This window comes from Plectropomus leopardus, chromosome 4 (genome assembly GCF_026936395.1).
Source record: "Plectropomus leopardus strain MGB_pleo_1.0 chromosome 4, ASM2693639v1, whole genome shotgun sequence".
Classification (NCBI taxonomy): domain Eukaryota; kingdom Metazoa; phylum Chordata; class Actinopteri; order Perciformes; family Serranidae; genus Plectropomus; species Plectropomus leopardus.
In genome coordinates this window covers 34,250,759-34,263,676 of record NC_142179.1, presented here as the reverse complement: position 1 = coordinate 34,263,676, position 12,918 = coordinate 34,250,759, and the positions used below count along the sequence as shown (strand labels likewise).

The 12,918-nt window shown below is 39.3% G+C and overlaps 1 protein-coding gene across 1 annotated transcript in view; it reads left to right on the top strand.

Moving 5' to 3' along the window:
* The window catches only part of zmat4a (zinc finger, matrin-type 4a), a 165,518-nt gene that overhangs the window by 58,609 nt on the left and 93,991 nt on the right, over positions 1-12,918 (top strand). The window contains exon 3 of the mRNA XM_042488865.2: positions 8,316-8,405. Coding sequence (XP_042344799.2) covers positions 8,316-8,405 — 90 coding nt within the window. The remainder of the gene's footprint in view (positions 1-8,315; positions 8,406-12,918) is intronic.

The window sequence follows — 12,918 nt, the reverse complement described above, 5'->3', positions numbered from 1 at the left end:
AACAAAATAAATGAATACCATAACAAGGGAGGAAAAATAGACAGGTTGATGTTACAGAATAGACATCACAGTAATGATACCAAGATGAATTTCAAACGTGCTTATGAATCTAAATAACAAAGCTGCAATATGAGCACATTATGCACCAAGATGCAAATGTACATGGTCTGAATAAAGTCAGAATCTCCAGGAAATTCATGAACGCTGACAAATTAACGTTTTAATGCACTGCTGTGATTAAATATGTGTAAGGACAGTGTTTTTGTTTTGTTTGTATCGTATCATATCGTATTGTATGAGATCATATCATATAGTATTGTATCGTATCTTACAAAAAGTATTGTATTATATTAATTACATGTCCTTTCCTATCCTATACTATTGTGGAGTATTGCATCGTATCATACAGTAGTCTGTCGTACAGCATTTTACAGCATTGTACAGCATCATATTGCATCATGTCATGTCATGTCATGTCATGTCATGTCATATGCATTGCACATTGTATTGTACTCCATGTCACTATTTGTATTATTAGTATAAACAGGTATAATCAGATAGTATAATCAGGTGCTATATGAGCCTGATGGTCAGCTTTGACTTTTAACTTAATTTAGTGCAGTTGTGTAGGATTAGAACATTTCTTCATGTACCACAGAAAGAATTTTTTTTCAGACACCTCTTGTAGCACCTGTTGCATCATGCCCGAGGGAGCCAGTTTCTGCCGACAGGCACCTAGCCATAGCATCATGTGACCAATAAAGCCAAAAAAGTGTTTCCATTGCAGTTTTGCAATGGAGTTGCCTGCAATTTCACCTTATGCAAGTGCAAAAACTTTGTTGCAATAAATGAGTGTTTAGATATTGATGTGTTTCCATTAGGTGTTTTTTATATTCACAATTTATATTTGCGCAGTTTGAGGGCTAATGGAAAACCACCTATTGTTTCTTATGCTGCCCTGTTTACATTCATACATTTACAAAGTGGAACTGCCCAGCACAGATAGAGCAACAGCCTGCTGCTGACAGCTACTGAACAGCTACAGCAGTGTGGGGTTAAGTTCTTTGCTCAGGCTCAGAGCACCAGGCTGGCAGCTGTTTAGATGGAAAGAGTGTGCACTCATCCACCTTCTACTACTCTTCTGCCTCCCCCACATATTATTTATATCATCAGTTTTTATATAGATTGGATCAGTTTTTGTTATTTTCAACTAGAAAGAAGGCTAGTTTTGAGTTTCATGCGTTTGGTGTGGTGAGAATATTTTTCCCTTGTTCCCACCCTGGCTCTTCTTGGGGAGGGGGATGTCTGAGCTAGCACAAGCGCTGATTAGCTCACTGATGTGCTGGTAATGCAGTATGGATTTTTCCTCAGCCCTGATTATGTCAAGCGTGCACTTAGCCTCTCTTTCATACAACCCCGTCCCATAATGTGCGTGTTTCAATATAGGTTTGTTAGATTCTCAGCCGGTGGTCATTTTTCTAATCAGAGTCCTCAGACAAGCTGAGCAGCTAAAAACATGCCTGTGCAGGGATAAATCAGCAGTATACATAGATTAACAATAATAACCTATAGGCCTTCTCCCTACTGGACCCTCTACCATCTCTTTGTAGTGGAAGTTTTTAAAGATTCCATGCATTTCAAGTTTTTGTTCTTGCTGGTCACCTGTCCACTTCTGCCTTGTTGCTATCTGTTGTTGCAGACATGTCCCGCAAGTTATGCAGCATTTTCTTCATTGCTTCTTCGTCAAACAACTCTCTTAAGGCTTTTGACAGACATGAAAACACCCCAAAAATAGAACTTCTTCCAAAAACTTAATCAACGGATGGTCTGAATGGGTGTGTAAACTTGTTTGTCACAACATGTAGTCATATTTATTTTTAATTGCACACTAACTTTGACTTGCTGTGCAAAAGCCTTTGGTCTGCTTTTTACAAGTGCGTGTCTTCACAGTGGTGTACCTGCACAGTGTTGCCTGGTGTTCTCTCAGTCACTCAGGTTCCTGGTAATTTGTAATATCTTTCTTGTTTTGGCCCATTTACTCCAATTTACAATCACATTCACCTCCACCTTCAGGCCTCTACACACCTGTCCTGTCTGCAAGCACATTGTTCCTTTCTCCAGTCCATTAGTTCTCATTAATTTTACAGGCTGTTCTCATGTACTGTTTGTATTCAGAATATCTATGAAGAGTAAATCAATGGAATTTATTTTCTATATTTATTTATAATTCAATTCATTTATAACTCAACATCAGTAGTTTATTGTTATTATTATATAATATGTGAGAGTTGCGATCATGTGATGAATGCGCTAATGGGAGTTAAGAAGGTAGTAGTGTAAAGAGTGAAAGTTGAATAAGGAGGCTTGTGTGGTGGATGGGTCAAACAAACACATGACTTCACCCCAGGACACCGGTGTTTGTGTCCCATGTGAAACCAAGTGAACTTTGAGTTGCGTCATGTTTAATACATTAAGTTAATTACACAATGTGACAACAAAATAAAAACAATAACCATAATTCTTTCCCTAAATCTAACCTCTGCAACTTTACGTGAAGCATGCTATTTTATGTAAAGAATGTAAGCTGATGATGCCAAACCATGAGTCTTTTTCTAAATCTAACCTACGTTACTTCATGTTAAGTGTGTTACTTTATGGATCGTTAAGTTTGTGACCTTATGTAAAGTACATAACCTGATGATGCCCAACCATAACTCTTTTTCTAAATCGAATCTATGTAACTTTACATCAAGTGCGTGACTTTATATGACGTAAGGTTCCTTACTTTGTGTTAAGGTAGGTAATGTGACAATGCCCAACCATGATTCTTTTCCTAAATCTAACCTACATAACTTTATGCAAAATATGCAACTCTACGTTTAGTACATAACGTCATGACGCCCTACCTTAATTATCTTTCCTAAACTTAATCAAACTGCTAGGGGCGTTTATTTGTCAGTTATATTACGAACTGTTGTATGAGGATACAGTTTCACTTTATGGTGATAAAGTCAACATGCAATGACTTTAAACATTAAAGTACACATAGCATTTTAGGTAATCCATCACAATGAATTTGAGTTGTGACATGTAGTAAATTAATTGCTCTGTCATACATGATAATATGCTGGACATTAAAAGACAATGCGTTTTTTTTCACCATTTTATTACATTTTAAAAACAAAACTATTAACCCGTTGATAAACCATCTGCAGATGAATCAGTGGTGAAAATTATCATCAGTTGCAGCCCTACCATGAAAATCCAATTTAAATCATTTACAATCATTGCAAAGAAATGCTGTTGGAAAGATGGATCAGTTTCAACAAGATTAAAAGTCTACAACCAGTTTTGTATAGTTCTGTATATCACTCTTATGATGGATTCCTCTGATTTAATGTGGTTTCATTTGCTCTTGGACTAAGATACATGGATTTACATACAAGTTAATGCGTGTACCATATTTCATAGCAAAACATCCAATAGTTTTTGAGACATTTCTCTAAAAAAAAAGTGGTGGACCATCCCTGGGCCCATACTGATATTGTGGCGAATCAATTGCCAGACAGCAATGTTTTAATGCATGTTAACCATACTTAATATAATTAACTGGGTCTTGCCTTTTCATCACTCCTAACTCCAGCTTCCCTCAAACTTGCAAGATACTTTTAGCTTGTACACAGAGCTCAGATATATCCCAGTTGTTCTCCTCTTGTTTTGCAGTTTTTAAAAGATGCATGTAGTACAGGTTACCATTTGGTACAGTACAGTGGGAGGAGGCAACAGGGGACGTACTGGCAGAAACAAAAGTTGGATAGAAACTCCCACATGAATGACATCAGCGTTCCAAATGCACACTTTCATCAAATTTTCAAATGAACCAGTTTTGGAACAAACTAGTTAAAACTTGTTTTCCACAACTTTTTTATGTACAAGAATAGAAACCACAGCGGTTACACATTTTCTGCAGGAAACAAAACCACACCGTTGTCTCTTGTCACCAGGTCATAGAGTGGTTATAGTGTCTTTTTGTAGTTTTTATTGGCTATAGTGAAACAAAGCTCACAAACATGGTGAGTTTGCAGACAGAAGCAGGCTGAGTGACCAAGATATGCTGTAAAACAGCACGAGTTTACATATTGTGATAAAGGAGACGAAGGGCTGAACTTTTGTATTTGCTTTAACAAAGGTGGTATAGATGTTCTGCGCTCCTCGATCCAAACTCATTCCAGAAAAGAAATCATAGCATTGAAACACAATTATTAATGGCAGACACAATCACATTCTATTTTCAGGATATCAAAGATTGAAGAGTGAGAAACAAATCAAATAATATCGTATTAAGGGGATTGGCAGGAAGTCTGTGTAGAAAGAAATGGGTTCTGGGTTTTTTTGTGCTGGATTATTTCTTGTCCGGGAGAAAGGAAGTCACTGCCCCTGGCTGGGAAATAAAACTCGTAAAACCAAAGCCTATCATTTTAATTTATTGAAATGACAAACAATATGTTATGTGTTAATCAGTCATTTTAGGAGGTGCAGGTTGGTGGATTGTATAACCTTTTGACAGAGTTGGGCTTGCATTTTCTTAGTGTTACTTATTGCATCACTTAACTCTTGAAAAATTGAGCAGATCATCCAGAAGTTTTGAATCCACAATTCCTTTGAAAACAATAGAGAAGGAAGAGCAATCAGGCCTGTTAGAAAAAAGACACATTTTGAATGCACATTGCACTAGTTCCTTTATGTGCCCCAGTTAGTCCTTGAAGGCTACCAGACTCTCTACTCTGGATGTGTTAACATGGCCTTGATTCTGGAGCAGAGTGCATAACCTCTTGTAATTTCATATGCAGCTGGCTCCATGTGGCCATTAGAAAGTTCTGCAAATAAATGCAGAAGTGACATATAATGACAATTAAAATAATTGAGTAGAATTTCAAATGTACAAGTATAAAGGGCAATATGCACAATAGCTCTATTGCTGCGCTGTCCTCGGTAAGCTGGTGAAGTGGAACATTTCCATCCAGTTCGGAGCTGGAAGTGTTTGCTCTGCAAAAACCCCAAGTAGCTCTCTGCTGCAAAGAATAGATGTTACCTCAGTGCGTAAAAAGGCACTTTAGGGTGACATAACAAATAATGCGTCTGGGCTCCAGAAGTGCAATTGATTGCAGGTTAGTAAAAAAAACCCCACACTGATACGATTTCAGGGGGAGAATCAAAGCCCAGCCGGCTGCAAACGGTGCCCCTGTGCTAGCTTTTGGCAGTGACCTCACAGGAAAAGGATGTTAAATTCTGGTTGATTGTCTTGTTCCTGTGCTCCATGAATGGCAAATGTGAGCTACTGTTCTAGCCATATCATTATCCTTTATCCTGTAGCAGAATAGGATCTAAAAAGCCTATTTTTAGGGCAGGAATAAACAGTTTGAACAGGGCAAAGCCGACTCTGCCAGTGTTTAAAGAAGAAGTCCTGTTGGTTATATTATTCTGGCTATTTAGTGTTGAGTTGGGGAGAAATTTAAATTTCAAATGCTCATATTTCCTTTCTTCTCTGTTCATACAGTTTGAAACATCTCTGTTGCAGGGAGGATGTTATATTCAACGGCTAATACAATATGAATAGAACCACTTCACATTCCCAAAATACATAAGCAGCAAGACTGGTGTTTCATACAAAGGCAGAATATGCTTTGTACTTATTCATTTGAGCTGAATGTGTCATCTTTTTTTTTTTTTTTTTAGAGTTTTTGCAAATACTTGCAGGAGTATTTGTTTAAAAAGGGAGTCAAGCCAACTAGACGCAGTTTTAATGAGTTAACTGTTCTGTATCCTTCATCCATATCAAGCTGGATCTTTTTTTTTTTTCCCCCAAAAGAGGCATCAGAGCTCACGTTGCACTATCTCTGCCAGGAAACCAGACAGGCAAGACAAATAGATTCCTGCAGCCTCGCTTTCACCCGCGGACCAGGCGGGATGAGTTCGTCTGTCATGCCCTTGTGCAGAGAAGCCGGTGGCTGTCCTTCTGCCTGACAGAGTAACACGCCGGGCACCTGTCCACGCTGCTCCATGCTTCACTAGACGTTATCTTGTAACTATAAGCTCTCCCTCATCTGCGGCTTCCCCATGACAATATCACGGCAGGTTTCCGAAGCGTCTCCTCGCATGCAGAATCATTTTCAGATAAACTAATCTGTCCTTCCAAATCCCTCCTTCCCCCCGTCATGCCTGTGCTATCAGATCCTGGGGGATCGATGGGCTGCCGGTAAGAAGACTCTTGCTTCACCCTAATTACCAATTCAAGCCAGTGTCAGGGAGCGGCAGTGCGCACCTCATTTGACAGAGTCCTCCTGTTTTTAACGGGACCTCTACCTGGCACAAACAGAAGCCAGGTCACTGAAACAGAAGCTTGTGTTAGATAGATCAGCAGAGGCACGGTGCCATGGTCAGGTAGAGTAAATAATGCGTGGCTTTATTTAAATGAGCTCCATCGCAGATTGATTTGACTTGTGCTCTGAAAGCATATTTTAACAGGGAGTTAAGTGAATTGTGAAAGAGAGGCACTTAGCAAGTTTTTCATCATGATAATATGATTAGGACACGACGGTGATTACTAAGAGTGTTACGCTCTGCAGCAACAGGGTGCTGACTCCACCAGCGTTATCGCACACACCGAGTTCTGTTGATATCAGATCAACAGATAGCTCAAGGTCTCAGTTGCAGGGAAACTTAACTCTCTTCTTTGATTTCACTGATTATTTTAGTGCTGTTTGGCACTTTGAGATAGTTTTGAAATTGGTGCTACATGATGAGAGAAAACTAAGAAAAAGGACGCTTTTGCTCAAGAGGCAGAAAACCTGAAACAACCAGAATGCATTGAGCCTTCCACACACTTTTGCAGGTGGGTGATGTAATGTGGACTGGTCTGGCATTACAGTCAAACAGTCAGCTAAAACATGTTTCCGAGAACATTTGAGGTGAGAAATACGCAACTCAGTAACAGAATCTTGGTTTATATTTATTTACTTTTACCATTTCATCCCCATTTTTTAGACCGCTGTTTTCACTGTGCTGGAAGTGAATGATGCCCACTTCCTGTTTACAAACTCTCCCTATTACAGTAAACACACTGTCTAAATATGATTCTGGAAACATCTTGGGAAAGAAATAGGCAGTGCAGTAACATAATCTTGATTTATTTTTGATCAGCAATGCCAAGCATTACCGTTTGACTGGATTTCGGTCTGAGTTAGAGAGAAAGAAAGAGAGAGATGGAGATAGAGAGGGGGGGGGGGTAGATAACTCCCCTGATCAGCTGTATACTGTTTGTGCATAGGTGGTGGAAAATGCTTAAGCACAGCCTGTAGTTTGAAGTCATTTGGAGGTGTTTTGATGCCGGGGGAGAAGAGATATCTAGGCAAAGGTTAGATGGAGAGAAGTTAACCAGTTCATTTGCACATACAACCCACATTGTTTTGATACAAAGCTAGTTGTAAATTGGTGAAATATCCCTTTAAATAGTGATTTTTGGGATATTTTAGATGGTAGGATAGCAGTGGTTTATTCATGGGATGTCTCTTGGACACCTTCCAGTTAGATAACTTCCTATGGGTTTATCCTATGTTCCAAAAATAGCTTGGATTAAATATCCCAGCAGGCACTGGAATGATTAGGGTTCTTCAGCATGGATGGATTAGACTGTCCTCCTGAGAAGAAAGGTAGAATCAGTCGATTCTGCAATTAGGTTCAGGTGACAAGACCCCCTAGGGGCCATAGGGATTAAGCTTAAGACATAGGGACTGTCTGTTGAAAACTCAGTCGCCTGAATAAATGTTTGCATCATACTTGTACATTATTGTATAGCGGATATGTTGAAACTTAACATTTCAATAACATTTGTCGAATATGTGATTAGGTTTAGGTATAATAACTGTGTGGTTATGGATAGGAAAATGCTTATTTCCTGGAAATAGCCTGGCTTTGAGATCACTGACACAATGAAATGTTGAGATTTGCACCCAGATGACGTGAATACTTTAGCATTGCTAGGGGACGCAACTATGTCAAGTAAGGTAATATTATAAAATTTAAGTAAATGGTATTCAGTAATTTATCTTCTCCACTTGGACCCTGACCCCACACTCTCTCCGTAGCCCTTTGCATATTGTCATCATTGCAAAAAAAAGTGAAATTCTAATCAATTCAAGGAAAAAAAGCAAAATAGCAGGCTGCCATGTGTGATTTACAGTTGGAAACATCAAAACAAGAATCTACCACATAAACGACTTTATTACTAAAATTTTTCCCCCTTTTCTCTCCTTCAGAGTCGGAAACACGCCAACAAAGTGCGCCTGTATTACATGCTACATCCTGTGGATGGAGGCTGCCCTGCCAAGAAGCTCAGAACAGATAATGTGAGTCCCATGTGAATTATACATCATTCTGTCCATAGTGTTTTCCCCATCGTGCCAGCAATCACTGAGGAACATGCCGCATCATTTCACAGCCTGCCTCTGTCATACGGCAACCTTTATTGTTAATGGATTTTTCTGCTTTTCCCAACACCCAACTCAGTGTCAGACTAGTTGACAGGTAAGAGACACATTTTTAGACCAACCAACAATGTGAGACTGACATTGCTGGATGCTAAGGGATGCCAGCCGTTCATTACATTTAAAGATTGTGAGGTATCCAGTCCTCCCAGTCTTTCCTGTTATGTAAAGTGGAATACATGACGTGTTTGACAGATGCAATTATGTGACTCGTCCCTGTTTGATAAGAGTTTGGTTGGTAATGTGTGTTGTTTGGTTAATGTAGTCTTCACCATGCAAAGCCACTTCTTTTACATCCACTTTGTAACCCTGCCTCAGCTCAGATAGACATCATGGTTTTGAGATTTTATGTCAGTGTCACAGTGAAAGGGCATTTCTATTCCAATCTCCTTTCAAGTGGAGTTTAAGGTTGTTGTGGTTTGATGGAGGAGGTAGAGAGAGGCTGGAGGGACTCTGGTCTCTGCTGTGATTACCAGGAGTGTGCCATCTATCAGTTTGGGAATCTGGGCTGGTGAACCAGATGAGGAAGCGCATTGCTCGCTCTCGCTGCTTCGGCTCAGCATGCAGTCGTGCTATTCTGTTTGTATTTCACTGTACATTTCCCCTCCAACCATTGCTGTATACTCTGCCTCCATCTTTTTTTGTTCTCATTTCCTCGTCTGCCCTCTGTTTCCCCTCCTCACACTTCCCCCGTCACACGCCTGTGCTCATCTGTTTTTCCACCATCCCTGGTATTCTTCCCTCCCGATTTCCCTTTGTTTCCTTTGGTCTGTGTTCCTTTACTTTTCCTCACTTTCCTCTCATTTCCTTCCCATTACTTTTCTATTCTTTTCTCTGCTTTCCTCTTGTTCCACTTTTCTATCTCATTCTTTCACTTCCATCCTTTTCTTCCTTTTTTCCCCTTTTATATAACTTTCTTTCCTCTGCTTCCTTTTCACTACTTCTGTCATTTCATTTCCTATCCTTTTTATGCCTCTGCATTAACGATAGCCCTGGCCAGAGGCATTATGTTTTCATGTTGTCCATCTGTCCATTCGTCCATCCATTCATCCATCCGTCCGTCCGTCCGTCCGTCATCCATCCATCCCATCCTTAAGATTATCTCAAGAATGCTTAAAAGAATTGTCTTCTAATTTGGCACAAACGTCACCTTGAACTCAAGGATGAAGGGATTAGAATTTGGTGGTCAAAGGTCAAGGTCACCATGACCTTGTCTGTCTCATTCGTATGGACAGGATATTTCAAGAATGCATTTAGGGGATTGTCACAAATTTAGCACAAATGTCCACTTGGACGTGACAATGAACTGATTAGAATTTGGCCTTTCAAGGTCAAGGTCACTTTGACTTTCTGTCCGTCTCATATATTGAACGCAATATCTCAAGACCACCTTGAGGTAATCTTGAACTCAAGGATGAACTAATTAGAATTTGGTGGTCACTGTGACATCACAAATCATGTTTTTAGCCATAACCCAGGAATACATCAGGTAATCCTGACAAAATTTCACACAATTGTCTTACAGGATATTACGATGAAGTGATGACATCCAGGAGGTTAAAGATTAGCCTCGAACTACTCTGGCAGTTACTCAACCTCATAAGTCAGGAACAGAAGGGGAATTGGTGACACTAATCTTGGTTGTCCACCTTGAAACTTGTCTGTGCTGCTGGTGGCAAGATGTGTGTGAAGCATCCATGTTTTCACAGACATGGATGTAAACTGGAGTAGTTTGTAGAGGCATAAAACCACAAGGCGGTAATTCCAGTCTTTTGTCTATGATCCTTTCTACTTTTATATGCTTTTTTCCATTCATTATATACTTTTCTATCATCTCGTTTCCTAGCCAATTTTATCCTATGCTTGTATTCCATCTACATGCCTTCCCTCCACTTCCTTTGTCTCTACTCTCCTCCTCATCCATTTCCTTTATTCTTCTCTCCCTCTCTATTCTCCACCCTTTCTTTCTGTTTCTTTCATCGCCTCGCTCCTCATCTTCTGTCTAACTCTTTTCTGCTTTCCATTCCTAATCCTGTCCCCGTTTTCTCCCCTCTTCTAACCTTCCTTTTCTTCCTTTCTGTCTTTTCTTATCCACCCTGCCTGCAGCATGCTTTACCTCCTTTCATTTTCATTCATTTTCCAGCATTTCCACCTCTATCCTTCTGTTATCTTTCTCTTTTTTCCCTCAGCTCTTCTCTCATATCTCACCTTATTTACCTTTTTTCGTTTCTTTTTCTTTACAATTTGTATGTTTCCTGCCTTTTCTCTTCACATTCTACTTCCCTATTCTTGTCCTTCCTCACATTTCTACAAAAAGTCTGTCTGCGACTGTCTCTTTGATTTGATATTTTGCAATCTCTGAGACACAGGAGTCTTATACTCTCCTGTCAGCATTCTGCTGATGCTTTTATCGCTGGCGCTGAAACCACGTGGGATCAGAGCAATGAGATGGGGATGTAGGAGCATGGACATTTATGTGTGCTTCCCATTTCCTTCCTGTCAGGCAACACATACAACATACTGCTGATACACAATATCTCACTGTCCTCTACTCTATCATCATGTGGTTTTTCAATGAATAATAGTAATTTGATTGCACAGGCAACAATATTAAGTGCCGATGTGAAAAGACGAGCCTCAGATACTGCTTGATGTACCTTTTTTGAAACAAGCTTATATAAGAAACATGTTCCCAGGTCAATGTAAATATAACCATAGACTTTTTAAAGATAATGCATGTAGCCACTGTGACATCACCTTGGTTTTTGGACTGCTATTTTGAAGCCTCCGGTGTGGCATTTCAGAGACTACGGTCACTTCTGGCTCCAAAGGAGAAGGTGGAGCTGTGGAGGAGTGAGTGGTCGCAGACAGCCTGTTAATCAAATGGGCTATGCCCTTAATTATGTGTAACTTTAAGCCTTAATAATGTAAATAAATGAAAACAGGTAAGCTATATAAACATTTTTTTTTTAAAAATCCCCGCAGTTGTCGCAAATGTTTTAATTAGCTGTAGAGATAAAAAAAACATTTCATTTGTACTGGGCTGTAGGCACATTTAATTCTGCTGTAAAGTTGGGCATTTTAACATAGGGATCTGTGACGATTGATGAGCAAGTGAGCCTCAAGTGGCCATTTATGGAACTGTAGTCTTTCGTACTTAAACGCTGGTTTCATTTTTAAACCCCTGAGGTTGCTGCTCGAATGTAATACTTTCTCCATGTTTACCTATTGTCTTCAGCACAACAACACAATCATGCCACATTCAGTGTTTGACTGCTCTTAGTTTCTTTTCTCTAATAGAAATGCAGTTTTTAGGTAGTGTGGGTTTTCAGACATTTCAATAAAAAAGAATTTAAAAAAATGTACTGATACCCTATTGAATACCTATGTTCCTGCCGTTTTTTAATTTGGATCCCCATTCACACTACTCTTCCTGAGGTCCACACAAGTAAACAGTACATCAAAAAATAAAACAACTGTATAATTTTAAACCAAAGAGAATAAGGAATGAAAAATAATGAGAGAACAGGATAACTGCAAAAAGAAAAACACCCTACAAAAGGATAAATTATTAATAATGAAAATAATGATGAAAATAATTACAGCAATGACAGCAAGTATCTTCACTGAATATAAATCCATTCAGTGGACATAATCCCCCTCTTTCCTTGTTCCTTTTAATGTGAAAATCTAAATTAGCTGTCTGGCAGTCCTTTTGGTGTCTTAGTACTTTGTTGTATGCCACATTGGTGTGGAAATATCATTTCAAGAATTTTTTTCTACCATATTATTGTGTTGGAAAATAGCATACACACAGGTGGTGCAACAGGCTGCTGTGATGCTGGCAGTAAGGCACGGTTCTTTCATTTTAATGCTTTGTTCATGCATATTTTATGAAAAAGTATTTCCAAAGACGGGCCAGAAAGATTTAACATGCTAATTCCAGTTTATACAAAAACAAATTTTGGCTAAGTTTATGTTGCTTTTTGCCGACCTTGAAAGGAAATACAAATATCTAAAAGCTATGGTCCAAGGTGGTGAGGGATGGAATAATAACACATTTTATGGGGGGAAAAAATAAGCATAATCAGCTGCTGTTTTATTCAGTTGAAAAAAATAAATGTGTGTTAATAAATGTGAAATTTTGATCCTAGTTCCCTGAGGGTAGACGCTCTCCCTCACTTCTCAGCCTGGTTATACAGTTCATTGGGACCATACAAACTTTTCATAGTAATGGCGAGATGGGGTTGCTGAAAATTTTGGGGTGGTTGGCCAAAACTGAAAGCCATAACTACAATTTAGAGATTCAATTGTGCTTTTGCAGCATATTGGCTAGATGACTTACTGTTGCCACCGTGTTCAGCACCACAGACAC